This window comes from Meleagris gallopavo, chromosome 2 (assembly GCF_905368555.1).
Source record: "Meleagris gallopavo chromosome 2, MGAL_WU_HG_1.1, whole genome shotgun sequence".
NCBI classification, from domain to species: Eukaryota; Metazoa; Chordata; class Aves; order Galliformes; family Phasianidae; genus Meleagris; species Meleagris gallopavo.
The window spans coordinates 16,749,927-16,766,239 of NC_139405.1; the positions used below are offsets into that span (position 1 = coordinate 16,749,927).

General features: G+C 37.3%; 1 protein-coding gene across 5 annotated transcripts in view; it reads left to right on the top strand.

Moving 5' to 3' along the window:
* Positions 1-16,313, top strand: part of ENAH (ENAH actin regulator) — a 91,329-nt gene that overhangs the window by 58,896 nt on the left and 16,120 nt on the right. For 4 of the 5 annotated variants that reach the window (XM_085219135.1, XM_085219136.1, XM_085219134.1 and 1 more), the window contains exons 5-10: positions 10,699-11,018; positions 12,219-13,019; positions 14,708-15,015; positions 15,267-15,400; positions 15,804-15,858; positions 16,144-16,192. In XM_085219135.1, coding sequence (XP_085075261.1) covers positions 10,699-11,018; positions 12,219-13,019; positions 14,708-15,015; positions 15,267-15,400; positions 15,804-15,858; positions 16,144-16,192 — 1,667 coding nt within the window. Of the gene's footprint in view, positions 1-1,046; positions 1,187-10,698; positions 11,019-12,218; positions 13,020-14,707; positions 15,016-15,266; positions 15,401-15,803; positions 15,859-16,143; positions 16,193-16,313 lie in introns of those variants that run through there. The other variant, XM_085219138.1, reaches the window with a different exon arrangement.

A 16,313-nucleotide genomic window follows, 5' to 3' on the forward strand; every position in this document is an offset into this window, starting at 1 on the left:
TTTTAGGTGATTCTAGGTCTGAGAATAAAAGATCGGCTTTCGTAATAAGTGAGGTTGGAAAAGGACCCTGTAAAGATCATCTAGTCTAACCTCCTGCTTTTGAAGTAGGGCTAATTTCAGTGACTTGTAACTTCAGGGCTTCCCTAGGCACAAATAGGCACAAGTATTGCCTCACAAATACTTTGCCACAGGAGTGGCCGGTGAAGAATGGGATATTAAAGGAGATCTTCAACTCATCTGATGTTATACTGTGCTTTCATAGCTGTTCAAGAATCTTACTGAATCTGGAAACTGAAGAATTTAATTAAATCTTTGTCAACAGAAGTGTCCTACATTTTTCAAAGATTGTTGTTTTAGAAATCATTTAGATGTCTTACATTTTGAATAAAGTACTAAAATAGTAATTTTACTTTTCAGAGCGTATTAAATGAAAGTTTGCATTAGTATGCATTGAACAACAGTCTATGAAGCCACTAGTACCACGTATGCAGTGTAAAACACTGAGGTTTTTGTAAGGCCAAGATTATAGATTGAGTGGTCAATTAAATAATTTCAGTGGTAAGTTTTTAAATTGTCATTTTCTTAAAAGCAACCTTACCACAGGTGTGTGCTTTCCATATAAAAAAAAAAAACAAGGAGTATTTCAGGATAACTTTTAACCTTCCTTAACTTTCAGTAATTTAAATATAACAATGATAAGCTTTAAAACACTTGAGCTTCTGTTAGATCCTAAAAAGTGAAGGCTTTCTTTTGTCCTAAGAGTTATTTTTCATTTTGTCAGTGTTAGGCAGTATATACAAATTCCACTGGTTATTTGGTAATGAGCAACCTCCGTTGACATAGATATTTGCTGATAACTTCAGAGTTACTTAACATTTTAAAATACAAGATGAGTTCATGAAATGCCTCTGTGTGCTACCCCTGAGTATAAATTTACCTTCTCTTCTAGCCATGATAAATATATTGTCAGGAATATGATTCACTGAGTTGGTATCTGGCATGACACTGAGGAATTTATTGAGTTAATGTTTATAAATAACTTCAAAATCATCGCTGCTTCATAAATAAAGAGACCAAGAGCATCAGAAACAGAGGAAGTGTATAGGTTGTAAGGAATAATGAAGGTATACAAGCCACCTGTTGTCTTTCAGGGACGTAATGGACCAAAAGTTGACCGACTTTTGTCGTAAGTAATCAAAACTATTAAAAGTTCTCAAAACTCAATAGCAGAATAGTAGTAGGGGTTTTTTTTTGGTAGGTGTTCAGTACTTGAAGTTTGCTTACAGCTTTTATTTGTATCTGAGTTTGCCTTGATGCTATTAAAGAGAACTTGGTTGTGTGACTGTTAGAAAGTAGTATTGATGTGGTGCAGTATTCACAACATCTTTTGGGAGGCTTCTTGGCAGTCTGTGGCAGAAGTTTAGAGGCTGACAAAGGTAGCATTTTGCTTATCATTTTTCAGAAGGCCTAAATGAAGGGATTGTATTTTACAGATTAAATGTATTTTTTTCTCAAGCCTTGATCTTAATTTATAACCACCCTATAAGGGTCTACATTTTTTGGTAAACATGATTTTGAATATAATTCCTCAACTATTTTAAAAACAGGTACAGAAATAAATACTGAAGGAAAACAAGCACCCGCATCCTGCAATTAAGTAGAAATCTAGTAGTTAAAATGTAAAGAAAGGGAAGTTTGCCCATCGCTTTCTGTGCTTATAGCCTGATTTCTGCTGTTGGTTTTCTTTTTTTTCACCTAATCTGTGACCTTTCCCTAGTTGGTAGCTGCATATGTTGTTTCCAGTTCTTTTTTGCCTTTGAAGTTTATCTATCTGACAACTTATTTTCGGAAAGTAAAATTTCTTTAAAGGCTTACAAACTGATTAGGTTTAACTGAGCAAACAGTTATAATTGAGATAGGCGTGTGAATTAAATGTAGTAGTTATCTTCCTGGCTTAGGTTTATAAATGTTCAGTGGAATACTGCTATGTCTCTTACAAAGTCCACATGAAGTTTACACTGCAAAGTCATAATTTAGATGGAGTCAAAGGGCAGGTATGGTTTTTTTTTTTTTTTTTTGTTTTGGTATTTTTGTGTTTCTTTTCTTTTGCAGTGCATAAGCTAAGGGTTCCAGGGAGATGAAATTGTAGCAGTATAGCTTAGTTCTCAGGTTGAGCTTGTTGAGGTAGTTTCCTGGGTCATCCTGAGGTAATCTGGATCGTAACAACTTCACTGTTCCATAGTGGAAAGAGAGGAAAATGAGTCAAAAATGAATGCCCATCAGCATTGTTTATCACATCCTAAAACTTAATTTTTTTTGCCCTCAAAGTTTATGGAAAAGAGCTCTGGTTTGGTAATGACTTTTTTTTTTTGTGCCTCGTTTTATTTCCATTCACAATTTCTTTCCATTCACAGTAAAATTTTTTGTTAGGTCTGTCAAGTCTGGTTACAGAGACATAACTGATTTTACGTAGAGGTGGTAATGGGGGTGCAGGCTGGTTACAGCTGTGAATAGCTATGGATGTCAGGCAACACTGACATATTCAGCAGACTGAGGAAAGCTCTCTTCTAATAAGCAATCTTATAACTACATTGGCAAAATTACTGCCTTAATTGCTGCAACTGAATATGTATTTACTTGAAGGATGGTTCTGCAAGTATGTTAGTTGTGATTCTTGAAAAATGTCTCTGGAATCTTACTATTTCCACAAAACCTTCAGTTCTATGGGTTTTATTTTTCTGTTTAATGCAAATTGTGAAATCAGGGTAAGCAAATAGTCCACACCTTTTCCAAAACTTTCATTTCTGTGACTCCATTTTATGAAACTAGTTCTGTCCCAGTTATACTCCTGGAAATACCACTGAGGGGTTTGCCAATGAAAGTAGGTTTTTCTACTATTTGAGACTCTTACTTTCTATTAAAATCTGTTATGCACCGAGGACTTCTTTCAATCTGGTTTCTACCAGGTATGTTCAAGTGTTCTGTTTGTCTACATAATAGGTTTAAAAGACCAAGTTAAAGAGAACTATGAGGCCCAATCAAAGTTCATTAATAGACCCCTTTCTCTACTGGAAATTCTGTATGTAATAATCCTTTGGTTTGTAGTTGCCTTCACGTCTTCGTTGTGGTGGCTAGTTACCAGTTTTTGCCTGACTGATGAAAAACTTTGTTTTCTATCTGATGTGTTTTGAAATGCTTATGACATAAAAGCTCGTTGTTAGAACTTAAATCTCTTTTGATCAAGGAAATGAAAGCTGATTAGTTTGACTTTGGTAATGTGAAAAGCCTTATAACTGCTTCTAAGGAAAGAATAATTAACCAGATAAAGCAGCTGAGTAAACTACGGCCAAATTGTGTTTTCTTTTGTGAAAGACAAAAGGCAATTGATGCAGTGTTCTTTAGTGTAAAACATTCGACAGACACCAAAAGGGAAGTTCCTAGTTAATGTGGAAGGGAAGACTGCTAAGGAAGTGTGAGAAGCAGCAGTTCCTCCTGCATTGGAGGAAACAGTCATCTTTTATTTAGTTTTCCTGAAGAAACCAGTCCTACTGTTGATGGGAGTTGAGGTACATGAATACAAAGGAGAGAAGCAGGAAATGGATTACACTGCAGATCTTGATCAGAATGGAATGAGAGATAATAGAAAGCTGATGCCCTGTTCTTGGACACTTTTAGAGGGAGGGGAAAACCACCTGTACATTAAATGTTACTGTTTGGGATATCTTAATATTAGACTAAAGGAAAATAAAATTTGACAGTGGAATTTTGGCATTCACTGGCAATCAATTTCAAAAGAAAGCGCTTAAATGATGGAAATAGCTGTGATGACAAACTAGATTAGTGTTCTAAAATCGTGACACAGGTATGCAGTTAAAATTCCTGTATAATTTTGTATTAAATGGTGTTAAAGTGTCAGGTGTTCTTTGCAAACTTCAGAAAAAAGAAATCATTGAATAGTCACCTTTCTTTACTGTTTAGAGATCTAGTGGTCCACCAGCGTTGAAACTGGAAAGGTAGAGCATGTACTTAAACTCACTTCCTTAAACTCACTTCATAAATCTCTACCTTTGTTGAATAGTCAAACATTGCAGATCTCCACTGTGTGTTTCCAGCTCATTTTATCTTCATATGAGAGAATGAGCTCTGGCAAATGTTAGATTATGGAATGATGGATAAGTATTCAGTATGGAAGATGAAAGAGCTATCTTCATGTTGATATTCAGATTTTATTACTCAGGAAAGTTTGCGCAAATTTTAAGGGCCATAGAAGGCACACCTTTTCCCTTTCTGAAGCTGGGCAAAAGGAGATCAGAGGATTAAATTAGCGATCTATTACTATGTTCTGAATAATCAACTTATTAAAACACATTTCAGTTTATTTCTCTAAACGGTTCAACAGTGATCAAATTGGATTGACTGTATGCAGTTAAACTGATGTCCAGACACTGGGTTGCCACTTTCTGGTAAACTTCGAAAGGCATCATTGAAAAGCTGAGGTCACTCCTGCATCTGGAGCTAAGCCTCATGTTGCCTGCTTGCAGCCAGCTGCTCTGTTCGTTGCAGTGACTCAGTGGTGGGAGGAGGTGAGGATCATATGTGATGCATTCTGGTAGGCAGTCAGTGACTGCTGGATTAGATAATGGTATCTTTGCCCACGTGCTTTCAGCATTTTACAATAAAACTCCAGATGTTGCTGTCTTTTGTATATTGCTCCATATACTGAGACAGGTTTAGAGAAGCTAGTTCAAGAGCTCAGAGCCCTAAAAACATGGGCATGCCTAGACTGCCTGACTGGAGTGCTACTGACCTTTTCTCACAGTGCTAGTCATGACAGTGCAACTTCTTAAATTGGTAAATGTGCTTCAACTTAACGACCATGAAGTTTAATTTGGAGTTTTAGTGGATCAAGTGATGTTTCTGGTGCCTTTGTTCAATGTACTCTTCTTAAAGTTGTTCTTCGCTATTCTTGTTTTGGTTGCTGTGACTGTCACAGTTTAAGCAGACAAAACAGGGTTGGTTTTCCTCTTCGTATTCCTCAGTGACTTGATGCTTTACTTTGACTTGTAAGTTATTCAGCAAAGGAATAACAGAATATGAAATTGGTGTGCTCATAAAGATGGCAAACAAATACTAGGCTTTAGCTGCATGCAGCTGACCTCTCAGTGCAGCAATCTCTTCAGTTTGTCCTCAGTAGATATTTTTTTTCTGCAGCCTTTGTTTTCTACAATGAGGCTTAAAAAAAAAATACTTCAAGTTATTCTCTAATCATCTTGGAATGTTGATCTGCTCAGTGCCTGTTGGATTTGGATGTGATAATAAAGATTCTTCTGTCTGTATTGCTTGTGGAAATACCTGTTATTAATGTATCTGGCTTCGTGACAAGAAGTCCTTCAGGTTCGTGGGTGAATTCTGATTTTCAGGTACATACATGGTGGTCTTGGTGCAGTTTCGTCACCTTTTTAGGAAGAATTTTAATGGCTTGATCCCACAGTCAAGATCAGAATAACCCAATGTTAGAATATTAAAGATTTATGTGAATGTACAGGGAAAACTTCCACCTGAGGAAATAAGGTGGCCTGCCAGAGCAGACAACAATTTTCTTTTGCCAGCTGCTTTGCAATGAGTGTTATCTGTAGGGTTTTCTTCCTGGTGTTCTGCTCTTGTTTTATTTTTTGACAGGATGAGATTTAGTGTTTAGGCAGTAAAGAAGTGAGAAGTTTCATGAAAGAATTGTCTCTCCCTGTACATTAGATTTGTTTTGATATAGAATATTGTTTCACCAGCAAGTTTATTAATGTAGCTGTTGTTTTTCCTTCAACCCATGTGGTAATGGTCACCTCTGAAGGAAGTGACTGAGACTTCAATTCTTTTGATTGTATTGAAACCTTTAACAAAGGGACTTAGGGATCTCAGTCATTCATCTACAAGAGCTAACATAACCTAGTTGGCTTTTTTTTTTCCTTGAGGTACTACATGAGACTCCTTTGGAATAGCTTTCTAAGTTGCATTGTGTGATGATCTGTTACATGTAGTACTGTTAGTTGCTAAAATATGCTTAGAAAGCGACCATTCTATGCAGAGCAATTGACTCATTTTGTCTAACATCAGAAGCTGAGCTTATTAGCACTACCTTTTACTTGTTGACTATGTGTTTAAAACAGTAAAACAGTACCTACATTGCATGTGAATGATGTGCCGTCCAATTTCATAGCACAGTGTCAATTGTTCAATGTACGTCAGCTGTTAGATTATAATAATTCACATTTTTTAAATAATTAGTCAATTTGCTTTAGCATTTCGCTGTCAGATAAATAGCATGATGGGACATTTGCAGTGCCTCTTGAGCTCCATTAAAAGTCGTCCTGGTTGGTAGATAGTGAACGTTCATGATCATACATGACAATTCTTCAGTCACATAGAAAGTACATGTGTTTTAGATCTACCAGATTCTTGACATCTCAGAAATGCTTTCGAGAATTTTAAAATTACATTATCAAGTGATAACAGAAAACTGTAAAAACAAACATATCGTTTATTCTAGTTTTAATAAGCAAAATTAGTTTTTAATCTTTTAAAATTGTTCTACTTGTTATGTTGCTGTCCTTTTTTAGATTACCGAACTCATCCTTGTTCATTAATGTGTGTTGAAGCAATATAATTGCATTATTGCCATGCTTTTCTTTTGACCTGTGCCACTTTTGGCTTCAGATCTGAAAGGTTTACTGTAGGAGTCCAGTCATGGGTTGTTTGGTTTTTTTCTTCCTTTCACCCTGTTGAGAGAAAGGGAGGCTTCATAGATAAATAGTGAGAATAAGTTTAAATTATTGTCAGGGTTGGTTTCATGTATTACTGAATGGGAATTTTGGATAACGTAGGAAATGTTTGCAAAGTATTTTGCTGCCCTCTCTGAGTAGAACATCTGAATTGTAAACAAATTTCTCGTTCATAGTCTGTATTTGCGTAGTTAGAAATTAAATCAGAACTTTTCTGGATTTGCTGAGTAAATGGAAAATGAAAACTTTTGTACAAAAATGTTAAGTGCTGAATCGCTTGCTGTTTAATGAATGATAATTCTTTATTCAGGTTGTAGGTAGATAAAAATGGTTATCTGGTAGGTCTTTTTCTGTCTTTTATCTGGATCTTGGTAGGCAGCCAGTATGGTTTGGTATGTGTCCTTTGCTGACTTACGTATTTTTTTGCATCAGATAAATGTTAAAGCATTCAAAGGCTTAAGTACATTTTGTTTTGACATGTGAACACTGTGTGTATTTATAGCTCTCTAAAGAGGACAGAAGCCCAGGTAAGCATTATGAATGTGTTCACATGTATTAAGAGAACAAGTCAATCTCAACACAATTTAATTTTGAAGTGCATCTTACACTTAAGCTAAAATTGCATACAAATACATGAAGTATAGAGGCAGTATACATTTATGTTTGTACAGTTGATCTCTTTCTATTTGTGTATGTGTGCATACCTACATATATGCACACACCCCTCTCAAATAGTCAGAAAAGTTTTAAATAAAGATAACAAAGTCCACCTTACTGGGTCAGAGCAAGTGTCCATCTAATTTAAAGACTCAAATAGGGCAAATCTCCAGAATGCTTTCCCCTGCTGCTCTACCATTCTCTAGGCATTTTTGGTTCTACAACTTCTTGTAATTGACTCAATTTCAAAGTGCCTTTCCATATATATATTAAATATATATATAAATATATATATATATATATATAATATAATATTCTAAGGATTCTTTTTTGAATTGCTCTGACAGGGAGTTCCATGTCTCATCTGCCTGATGTGCAGAGGTGCTTTATTGTTTTCTTGTTAAGCCTTGCTGTTGTTAGTTATTGAATCTTTCTTCCTAGATTTTTTATTAGAGTTACTATTTTTATTAATTACTCAAGGTTTTGTATACCTACAGTTGTCTTTTCCAGAATGTGGAGTTCCACTTGTTTAATTATTTGTTGTGTGGAAGCTGTTTGGTACATTTGATGATGGTGTTGCATCTGTGAACCCTTATAGTTCTGCTGGTTCTCCTACCTTCTGAATTACGAACACAGACGTAAATTAACCATGGATTTATGAAGATATTTTCTGTACTGTTGTATAGCATTTACTGAATGCATATAGGTAATGTTTTTAAACAGAACACTCAAATGGATGTGTGCATAGAATTTTCTTTCACAAGTCTCACTCTTTAATCAAGTCAAGCATTTTATGTGAATTTAGCAGATTTCTCCCCTGCATTGTGTCAGCTACGTCACAGTTATTCTGTTTACTAGTTTTATTTCCTGATTACTTGGAATTAAAAGACACATCTGTAATTCTTCACAATCAATCATCCTTGCTATCCTAAGAACCCCAATATTAAGGAGCTTAGACTGGGGCACCTCACTGTTTCTTTTCCTGATTAGTTACGGGAATACAAAATGATGCAGCTCTTGGTATGGCTTATCACCTTGCTCTTATGTGAGAAGGTTATATCAAGGTTATTTTTCTGTTAAAAAAAAAAAAAGAAAATTTTTAGTATCTTGCAATTGCTTGATACGTTACTAAGCTTGATCAATTGATGATACCTTCTAGCTTCATAATATGACATGTCTAGCTTAGTACCTTATCTGCATTCTAGTTTTGGGATTGACAGTGTGCAGCTTCTTAGATAGACTATGCTAATTTAGAGTAAATGAGTTAACAAAATGAGTAAAGCTGCTTTAGAGTGTGTAAATGCTGATTCCTGTTCTGAATAGCCTTTTTTAGATAGGAAAATGTGTCCACTTGTCATTTATGAAATAAAAGCCTAAGATGGCTCAGCTGAAGATAGCCAAGATGAAAACCCCATTTTTCTCTGATGATAGATATTTATCTGAGGAAGGAGAGAATGGAGGAAAAACTAGTTTTGTACAAAACACAGCAGGTGGGAAGGTAGGAATGTAATGCCAAAAATATTTTCAAAGTATTTGAACGTTTCTGTGGTCTGCATTTTATTCTCTTGATGTTTTATGGCAACCTTCTACTGATACAAAAAATGCATTAGTCAATTAATGTAGTTTTTGGTAGACTTGAGAGGTTAAAAATAAGCATTTAACAAGATGATATGCAGCATTAATTTCTTTCTAACTGCCATTACAATTTCGTTGCATGGGAGTGTAGAAGCAGAACTATTTTGCAGCTTCTCAGGTTGTTGGGTAACAAGTTCAGTAAAAAAAGAGTAATTTTTTCCTGTACATAACTGGGACTTAATTGTTTGTAGTAACAAACTGTCGGTGTGTTAGTGGCTTTTTAATATATTATTATTTTTAAGGAGGATCATTCTTCTGAGATAAGATGGACCTGAATAGTAACAGCACATGGGCCGGGTTTTCCATTTCTGCAAGTATATTCCAAGCATGAATAGAAGTGAAATAGCTAAAGTTCCATTCATTTTCATGCTAGTTTTACATGGCTGTAAGCCTATGATGTAGAATGACCAATGACCTTCCTGAACAAAATTGGCCAGTAGCTGTCTGTAGATAACATATGCCATAGATTAAGGTGTCTAAATTTAGTTTTTTTTTTTTTTTTGCTGGCTGTGCTTTATATTTGTTGAGAAATCTTCAGCTTGCATCTGAAGCAGAGCAGAAAATGTCTGTGTGCTTAATATATAGCTTTTACTTTATAAATGTGATATTTGGGTGTTTTTTAAATTGAGAATTAATTTCAGTGTTATGCTGACAGAAACACAGTGGTCACATCTTTGAGGAGGAGGGCATTGCCTAATTCTTGTAATATTGAGCTCCCTTATTTTAGTTGACTAGAAACATGCATGTTAGTTGACTGCTTAAAAAAGCAACAACAAAAAAAACCCACAAAAAAAAAAAAAACCTTAAGTGAATATTTAGAAAGAAAATAGAAAAAGAAAAATGCAGTTTTGCACAGCCTGTGGACTTCCTACTCTTAGGAAATTATTTCTGTTTCCTCTGCCTGTTTATCTGCTTCTGTTCTTCCTCTCTGCATCTTGTACCCTTCTGCGTTCCTTTGCTAGGACTTTCAGGAGCTGGAACCCACACTAGCCCCCTACACTGCTTCCCTGGTTTCTTATCCTGAGATTTCTCATCACTGCCCAATCTCCCCCTGAAAGATGTTCTTATCTGGATGATATTTCAAATGTAAATATGTGTGGTATGCAAGTGAGAAAGGATACATAAGTGTGCACTTTGATACATCTGTAAAATTTAGATAAGTACTGGTTGACTAGTTTATATGAAAGTTTGTTTTTTATTTTTTTTATGGGGATTTGTTATTGCTATTTCACTATTCTTTTATTCACTACAAATATGAAATACCATGCAAAGAGCAAATGTAACTCCATATCCTCAACTCACAAGATTGTATCAGTGAATAAATTATCATCAGTAGCTTTCTATTCTTAGCTTTTGAAAGCTGTCTCTCAGAATGCTAAATTGGTTAGGAAGAAATTGTCTATGTGGTTCTTTTTTTTTTTTTTTTTTACAGTAAATGTACCTTTTATCTAGCTTTGAAAAATAGCATACAAAGTTCAGAATTCTATATAGATGCAAATGTTGCAGTTTTATTCTCACTGTTGCAAAGACTGTTTGTTATTTCATCTCTTTTTTTTTTTCCCTCTAACAGTTACTTGATATTTCTGGTTTTCACTTTGCAGCTCAGTCTTTTTCCTTTTTTTCATGATTGTAGACAGTTGCAAGAGCAACAAAGGCAGAAGGAGCTGGAACGGGAGAGGCTGGATCGTGAACGAATGGAACGGGAGAGGCTGGAGAGAGAGAGGCTAGAAAGGGAAAGACTTGAAAGAGAGCGCCTAGAGCAGGAACAACTGGAGAGAGAACGACAAGAAAGGGAACGACAAGAGCGCCTAGAAAGGGAGAGACAGGAAAAGGAGAGACAGGACCGAGAAAGACTTGAACGACTTGAACGGGAAAGGCAAGAGAGAGAACGACAAGAACAGTTGGAAAGGGAACAATTGGAATGGGAAAGAGAGAGAAGAATTTCAAATGCTGGTAAGAAATTCAAAACTGAGCGTGTTTGAGTACTGTACTCCTTATGTGTTTGGGTGATGGAGTGAGAGACAACAAAGGGCAGTGAGTATAGTTGTTCAAGAGTAGTCAGTGCTTGACTTGCAGTTGCTGAAATTGCTTCATTTCTTACGGGAAGAAGTCCAAGATCTTTGTCTTGCCTGTCATAATTGTCCATTAACCCTGAAATAAAATATTTAAATTCTTCACTCCATTGCTTTACTTCTTGGTTGCTTGAAGAACTTGAATCAAACTGGGCATCTCCAGCATTGGTTAAAGTATGACGAGTTAAGATTTCTAAGTATTTTGTTGTTGTTTGCTCTATTAAACAAGGTGTATTCTCATTACATAATATGACGAGAAAAGATTAGGCTGAGTGTGTTAATGTAAGGGTATGTACCTATGTAAGGTGAATTAATAGTGTGAGAAATGCCTTCAAGTATGAAGTCTTGCTTCATTATGATTGTAGTAAATTTCAATGGGATGTATTTGTAGATAATGTACTGCTTGCGGAAATGCATCAAGCCACAATTGGAAGCTTTCTCACATTGGTAATACAATGGAATGTTAGTGAAGTGCTTCTTGGTTGTTCTTCAGTAGCTAAATCAATTTTACCTAAGTGATCAGGTCAAGGTAAAATTCAGTATATTATGTAAAAAGCTAGCCATTTTAGAGAGGATTTTATTGGTAGCTTTATTCCAAGTACTTTGAAGTTTGTGATGGAGTGTTTTGTAGGGAAGAGAAAGGTAATATTTACATGCTGCCTATGGTATGAGTTTGTATTAGTGGAATTGTTTAAAAAAGAAAAAAGTTAAGATCACTACACTTGCTTGCAATTTGCAACAAAAAAAAGATGAAAGCTGATAAGACTTGATTAATCAATCCTGTGTCTAATCCATCTCACAGGTGGGATTTGAGAGAAAACTTATCCTAGAACATTGAACAAGAACACGCTTGTAAATTCAATGTTGGCACAAAAATAGTTGGTAAAATTTAAAGGAAGTTGTTTATGAGATATAAAACTTTCCTAACAGTATTTTCACTTGTGCCTAATCCTCTGGTACTAACTGTAGTCTACATTTATACATTTTGTTTGAATGCTGGTTTTGTTGCTTCATTAGCTCCCTTTTTCTCTTTCTCCTTTTTTTATCCTGCCTTTGCTGCTGCTTTCCATCTTCTGTCCAGCTCCATCTTTCGACAACTCCCCGTATAGCACTCCACTTCCTGAATACTCCAGTTGCCAGCCTCCTTCAGCACCTCCTCCATCATATGCAAAAGCAGTCTCAGCACCAATGTCAGAGGCCACACCGGAGTATGCTGTAGTGACTTCTGCACCACCGACTTCCACTCCCCCTACACCGCCTCTAAGGCACTCTGCATCACGTTTTGCTACATCTTTAGGCTCAGCTTTCCACCCAGTTCTTCCCCATTACGCTACGGTTCCTCGTCCGCTGAACAAAAGTTCTCGGCCCCCTTCTCCAGTGAATGCCCCGGCGACGTTACCTCCAAACCCAAAGCCAGTTGCCTGGTCTGCGCCCAGTTTTGCCCCGCTTCCCCCATCACCTCCAGTAATGATAAGCAGTCCGCCAGGCAAAGCCACCGGTCCGAGACCAGTCCTCCCAGTGTCGGCTTCTAATCCAGTGGCTCAGATGCCCGCATCTCCTACAGCTCCTAATGGGCTTTCTGAGAATGTGACTTATACGGTTCCTTCACCTTCTACCTCAGGTCCAACTCCACCTCCGCCGCCTCCTCCCCCACCACTGCCTTCCTTTCCGCCTCTGTCACTCTCTGGACCTCAAGCTTCTCCTTCTCCAAACTCCCCTAATGCCTCGACTCCCTCATCCAAGCCTAGTGTTCTCCCTTCTCCCTCTGCAGCTACCCCTGCCTCTGTTGAGAACTCTCTAAACTCTGTGCTGGGAGACTCCTCTGCTTCTGAGCCAGTCTTGCAGGCAGCCTCTCAGCCGATTGAACCTACGACCCAGCAGGGTAAGGCTTTCTGTTATTGCTACTAATTCACTAATGAGGATTGCAGTCCAAACCAATTTGTATCAAAGCCCTTAACTGCTCTGAAGAATTAATGAAATGCTTCAAAAGTTGCAGTGATCTTAATACCACAATGAAATACCATTTGGAAGCTGGTAAGGGAGAAGAGCCAGCTGTGATCTGTCTTAAGTAAAATTTGGGTTTCTTAAGCTCTCATCGGTTGAGAACAGAGCTTGTTGAATACTTAATTGGTAAATCTTGCACTTTTAGGTTATTGAGATCATTGTATTAATAGGCAGCATCATTAGTTTTCTAATGACAGTTGAAGCAGAATGTGTATGTGGTTTTTTGGACATATGAATGACCTTAAGTGGGAAATAATTTGAACTGCTTTGGTACTTGTAATGTAGCTTAAATTTTAGAAAGTAGTGTGTAACAACTACAGTAGCTCTTTTTCTTCTATTTTGATGTATGTGCTGTGTGCACATTTAAGGTCTTCTTATGGCGTTCTACCAGCTTAGCAGATGACAGTCTTAAAAGACATTCTACCAATACATGTGATTTACATGGAGTAAATGTCTGTGTTAACCTGAATCCTATTTTATATTAACTAAACAGATTTAGGTCTTACATACATAAATCTGCAGTAGATCAGCTGAAGGTTTGGATGGAGGGAATCCAGGGGAATAAGTAGCTTCATCACACACAGACCGTGCAGAGTTGACCCTGTTGATGCACACTGTCTTGCATTAAGTTGTGAGCTGCTCTGCGATTGAGTTGACAGTAGACTGAGTGGCCTTAGTTTTATTATGGAATGAAAGCAGGTTCTTGGATGGTGAGTGACTGCTAGAGAGTTTAAAATGTGTTTGAATGTACACAGGGGTTGTTAGCATATTAGGAAGCCAGGGAGTCTTGTATGTGTAATTCCTGCCTTGAGATTGCAGTTCTGTAGTTGAGTGAGGGAGCAGAAGGAATGTGTGGGGCTGTTTTCTTAATCATTGGTTCTGAAATTATTCCTGTAATATGAATAGTTCAACAGTAATCAGAATATTCTTTCTTCAAAACATATTTGTATTGCATATCAGTGTGAATTTAAAAGATTAAAGGACTCATAAATAAAAAATGGAGGAGCTTGTCCTCGTCAGCTTAAAATGTCAGTCTTCTAACTCACTAATTAGTGTTTGTGTTTAGTTTTTGAAGTTGATTTCTTAGGTACTTTTTAGAGGAAAGACTTTTATGCAGGCTTAGAAACTGGTGTTGGAATTCGCACGTTTCCAGGGTTCACATGCTTGGATGGTGTGTTAGATGATGTTGAGAAAATGAGAAGTCATTTTCTGTTCAGCCCTGTTTCGAGAAATAATGCATTTCTTCTGTGGTATTGTATTCTTACTTCACTTGACTATAAAAGCTTTGCCTGTTTCCCTTCAGAAGGTTCTTGGTTGCAGCACAAAACCTGACTGGAGGGTTATTGTTTTTAAATGGCTCTGAAATTGTCTTGTCTTTTACAGCGTGCTCTGTAATACTTCCAGTGCATTAGTAAGAATGGTCTCCCCTGCTGAAACTTGCAGTGTTTTCTTGTCTATTAAAAAAAAAGATACTGGTATTAACTTCTCATATACAAAGAACTGTATGGCAAATGAATTATCTTCAATATCCTCACTATAGGCTGTTTTTTTTCTCTTTGGCACTAGGTGTTGTCCAAGGACCACCTGCACCTCCTCCCCCACCCCCGTTGCCCCCAGGCCCAGCCCAGGCCTCAGTAGCAGCCCCACCACCTCCTGGCCCACCGCCACCGCCGCCACCTCTCCCTTCATCAGGGCCTCCACCACCACCACCACCTCCTCCGCTTCCCAGCCAAGCTCCCACAGTTCCCCTCCCACCTCCTGCTCCCCCCCTTCCTGCTTCGGGGTTTTCAGCTGGATTTGTGTCTGAAGAAAATCGTCCTCTAACTGGACTAGCAGCTGCACTTGCTGGAGCCAAGCTTAGGAAAGTATCACGGGTAAATGCAATTATTCTGTTTCTTTTTCTAACTTGTATTTCTAAGTTCTATGTTCCTGAACTGGCTGTAGTTTTTGTTTCAGATTAATAGCAGTGTAAAATAGATAGGCTTAATTTGTTATTAAAAAGTGTTACAGGATGTACTACTTTGTCTTCCTTATGCAACTGTTTCTTTCTAATATGCTTTGCTAATTTCAGCTTATGTCATTGTCAGCTACAACTTCATTTGCACGTATTTTGTGTTTTACAAAGGGTGAAGACTCCTCCAGTTCAAGTGGAGGAGGAGGCTCTGCTTCATCTAAAACAGACAGTGGCCGTGGAAATGGGCCGCTTCCCTTGGGAGGCAGTGGCTTAATGGAAGAAATGAGTGCCCTGCTGGCCAGGAGGCAAGTAACAGGTTTTGTGCTGGAACTGTGTAGTCATCTTAGAGGTAGGATTTTGGTGTCTGTTTTCAGCCAGCTAAAGATCAAACAGACCTCTGCATGCTCATGTGGTTGTTTTGTGAAGTTGAGAATGTTTTGTCAGTAGCTGTTTTTACTCAAGTACAAGTGAGTACTTTTCTTCTCTGTAAGTCTTTGTGCAGCAGTAGGGGCTACGCACTTCAAAAGGATAAGGAATTGCAAAATCACTTTGGCAAGCGGGCTTTGTCCCTGAAAACATTTTGGAAGTTGTTTAACGTTCATATTCAATTATAAACAGCTTGATATCTAGATATCTTTAATTACAGTTAACAACACCCTTTCATCTTAAAGCCATGATGATCTTGGTAACTTTTTTCTCTGCTTATAGGAGAAGAATTGCTGAAAAGGGATCAACAGAACCAGAGCAGAAAGAAGATAAAACTGTGAGTTGAGAAATTGTATCTACTTCACGTTACTTGATATTTGAAAAAGATCCTAATGCACATAAGATAATCCATATTTTACCATATTAATATACATTGTCTGTTCTGTGAATTGTGCTCGTATGTAACATTACTGAGCAACACCATTAAATCTCTATGAAAATTGTTTTAAATATTGAACAGTTGAGATTCATTTGCTAAATTCACAAGAGTCCAAAGTATTTTTTCTCTCTGCCACTCACTCCTGCCTCCCTTCTTCATCCTTTTCTCTTTCCATTTAATCAGGAAGAATCAGAGTCTTCAACCTCTAAGGCTTCTTCAACAAGTACACCTGGTAAGTAGCATAGATTTGTGAGCTCTCAGACTCTTAATACTAAATTGAAGATAAATCTCAATCAACTGTGTTGACTTTTGGAGTCTGGTACTTACCTCACGACCACTAATTGGCATTTTAC